Genomic DNA, 2,583 nt, shown 5'->3' on the forward strand with positions numbered 1-2,583 from the left:
TTATTTTAAAACCAAGGTAAGGTTTGGTCTTTTGACTTATAAAAGTAGTATTTTCATTGTGCTACTTATGGATCACACTTGCTTGATTTTAAAGATAAATGGCTTAAATGTTGTTTTTTACAGAAATGGGTAGTGGATATATTAGATACTTGGCCTTAATGCCAAAGAGCGGATTACAAAAGGAGAGTCTAAATCCAGAAGTACCGCACAACCTTGCAAGGTCGTGGCATTTATGCTTAGTTCACATCTCTTTTTAGCTGCTACTATGCAGTCAATTTCAGAAATTTTCCCAATATTGTGGATACATACAAACTGATTTAACAGTAGGCAATAAAACATGACAACTCTCTAAATTAAGGAATTGGTTCCCATATTTCCTGTCCGCCTCTGAGCAGGGCTCCAGCTGTAAGAAGGGCTGCTTTGTTAGCTTCAATGTCTGCCTCCTCATTATTGACTCTCAATACGTGGTAGAAATGCAAATTCTGGAATGAGTCTCCAAGGTCTGTAATTCTGTGGATCAGCCTTGCAAGCCTTAGCTCTGTTGGCTTAGAATGTGTCACCATAGTGTTAATGATAACCTGAGAGTCCCCAATAACATTAGCCTCCTTGATGTTCAACACTTTCAAAATATTGAGGCCTTGGAAAAGAGCCAAAGCCTCATCTTGGATGCTAGAAGCGATGCCCAAACCCCAGGCAAAACTGTGGATCCTAAATCCATTTGGATTCAATATGACTCCTCCAGCACCAGCGCTTCTAGGATTGCCCTTTGCAGCCCCATCAAAAAATAGAAAGTGTCTTTGGTGGTTTGCAATCCATCCTTGGAACTCTTTTGCTGTAGCCCTTATTTTCCATTCTTTTGGGAGGGAGATAGTCTTTGTAATTTTTTGGAACTGAAGATCGAGAGAAGAGCCCCAATTTATATCTTGCTGGCTGAGATTTAAATCATCTTTATGGTCTCTCAGACACTCTTTTAACTGACATTTTATTTTAACTACCACAAGCTTGGCATTCTGTTTGCAGTTTCAGAAGATCCTTTTATTTCGCTCAAGCTAAACCTGCCAATAGATTATTTTAGGGATTTTGTTTTTTGGAGGAGGGTCAGGAAACCTTTGCAGCCATTTATAAAAAAAATCAGGAATGAAGGAGGGAAAATCGAAGCTGAAACTAAAAGTTCCCAGCAGCTCGGTCCAGATCTGCAATGTGAAGGTACATTCAAGCATCAGATGTGAACACTTTCCTGGTTTACCTTACAAAGACTGCACCTTGAAGGGCCATGGAAGCCTCGCTTCTGAAGATTATCATCTGTCAAGATTTTGGAGTGGCATAACAGCCAGTTGAAGAAATCGATTTTTGGCAAGGAGGGATAATGCCATATCCCTTTCCACGGCTCTGGATTTGTGGCCACATGAGGGTGTTCACACAGCTTGGCATATCCTTGGGCAACGGTGTATCCACCAGCATGCACACCCCAACCTCTTGAGTCCCGTTTTCGAATTAGTGTTGGAGCCAATCCTTAGAGCTTGGAGAGTAAGACCTCACGCTCCATAACCAAATATGGAGGTGTTTCAATATTCCAGCCAACCCATCGTGAATCCTGCCAGACGGAAATGTCCCATAGGGAACGCAAACCAGCCTCATTCGTCCATCTGCGCATCGCTTGAAGTGAGCGATAGTCTCCCAGTAGCTCGTGGTTCATTATTCTATCTGTCCAAAGGTTGATCCTTTTTCCATTACCGGGAATCCAGTAGGCATGAGCATTGATAAAAGGACAGGCTTTGATACAGAGCTTTAGGAAGGGTGTATTTGGATGCGTCAGAGGGTGATCTAGACAACGGGAGCGCTGGCCTTTGAAGTATTTTTTCCAAAGATCTAATTGCGCCCAGCCAGGATTAGGTGCAATAATTCTCCAGATAAGTTTAGCTCCCATGGAAATATTATGATAGCCAAGATTTTTGAAATTCAAGCCTCCTTCCAACAACGGTTTAGAGATGGTTTCCCAGTTGACTAGCGGAATCTTATTCTCATTCTGTTTTCCCCCTTTCCAATTTTTTTTCGAATGATCTCATCCATTTTTATGATAATGCAGTGGGAGAAGAAGGACAGAAAACTGAAATAAGGGAAGACTATTAAGGACTGATTTGATAAGAACAGACTTACCAGCAATGTTAAGCCAGGAAAAGTCCCAAGCAAGCAATTTGTTCTTAAATTTCTCCAATTGAGGGATCCAATCTCTGTTATAGGCTCTTTTGAGAAATATAGGGAGGCCTAAGTACTTGAAGGAAGTCCAATTTGAGGAGGCAGCGAAACCGAAGGTTTTGGAAATGGAGTTGAGCAAGCTGGAAGTGGTGTTCCAGCAATAGACATGGCATTTTCCATTGTTTATACTGCTTCCCGAAACCATACAAAACTCGTCCAGAACTCCTTTAAATATGGCGGCAATAAGTACAGAAGTAGTTCCCAATAACAAGGTGTCATCCGCAAAGAGGGCATGATTTATGTTTTTAACACCTCTTGCTATGCAAAGCCCAGTGATTTCCTGTTCCATCATTTTTTTGTCTAAATAAAAACCGAGAATAGAAGCTT

General features: G+C 41.4%; 1 protein-coding gene across 1 annotated transcript; it reads right to left on the bottom strand.

The window, feature by feature from the left end:
• Positions 1-353: 353 nt before the first annotated feature.
• Positions 354-1,696, bottom strand: LOC149180497 (uncharacterized). Its single transcript, XM_089413891.1, has 2 exons — positions 1,535-1,696; positions 354-764 (listed from the first exon to the last, which is right to left on the bottom strand). Exons 1-2 carry the CDS (start codon positions 1,694-1,696, stop codon positions 354-356), a joined length of 573 nt encoding a protein of 190 aa, XP_089270017.1.
• Positions 1,697-2,583: the final 887 nt, after the last annotated feature.

Source organism: Pinus tabuliformis, chromosome 3_2, assembly GCF_031772625.1.
Source record: "Pinus tabuliformis cultivar Carrire ecotype Pingquan chromosome 3_2, CPIR1, whole genome shotgun sequence".
Classification (NCBI taxonomy): Eukaryota; Viridiplantae; Streptophyta; class Pinopsida; order Pinales; family Pinaceae; genus Pinus; species Pinus tabuliformis.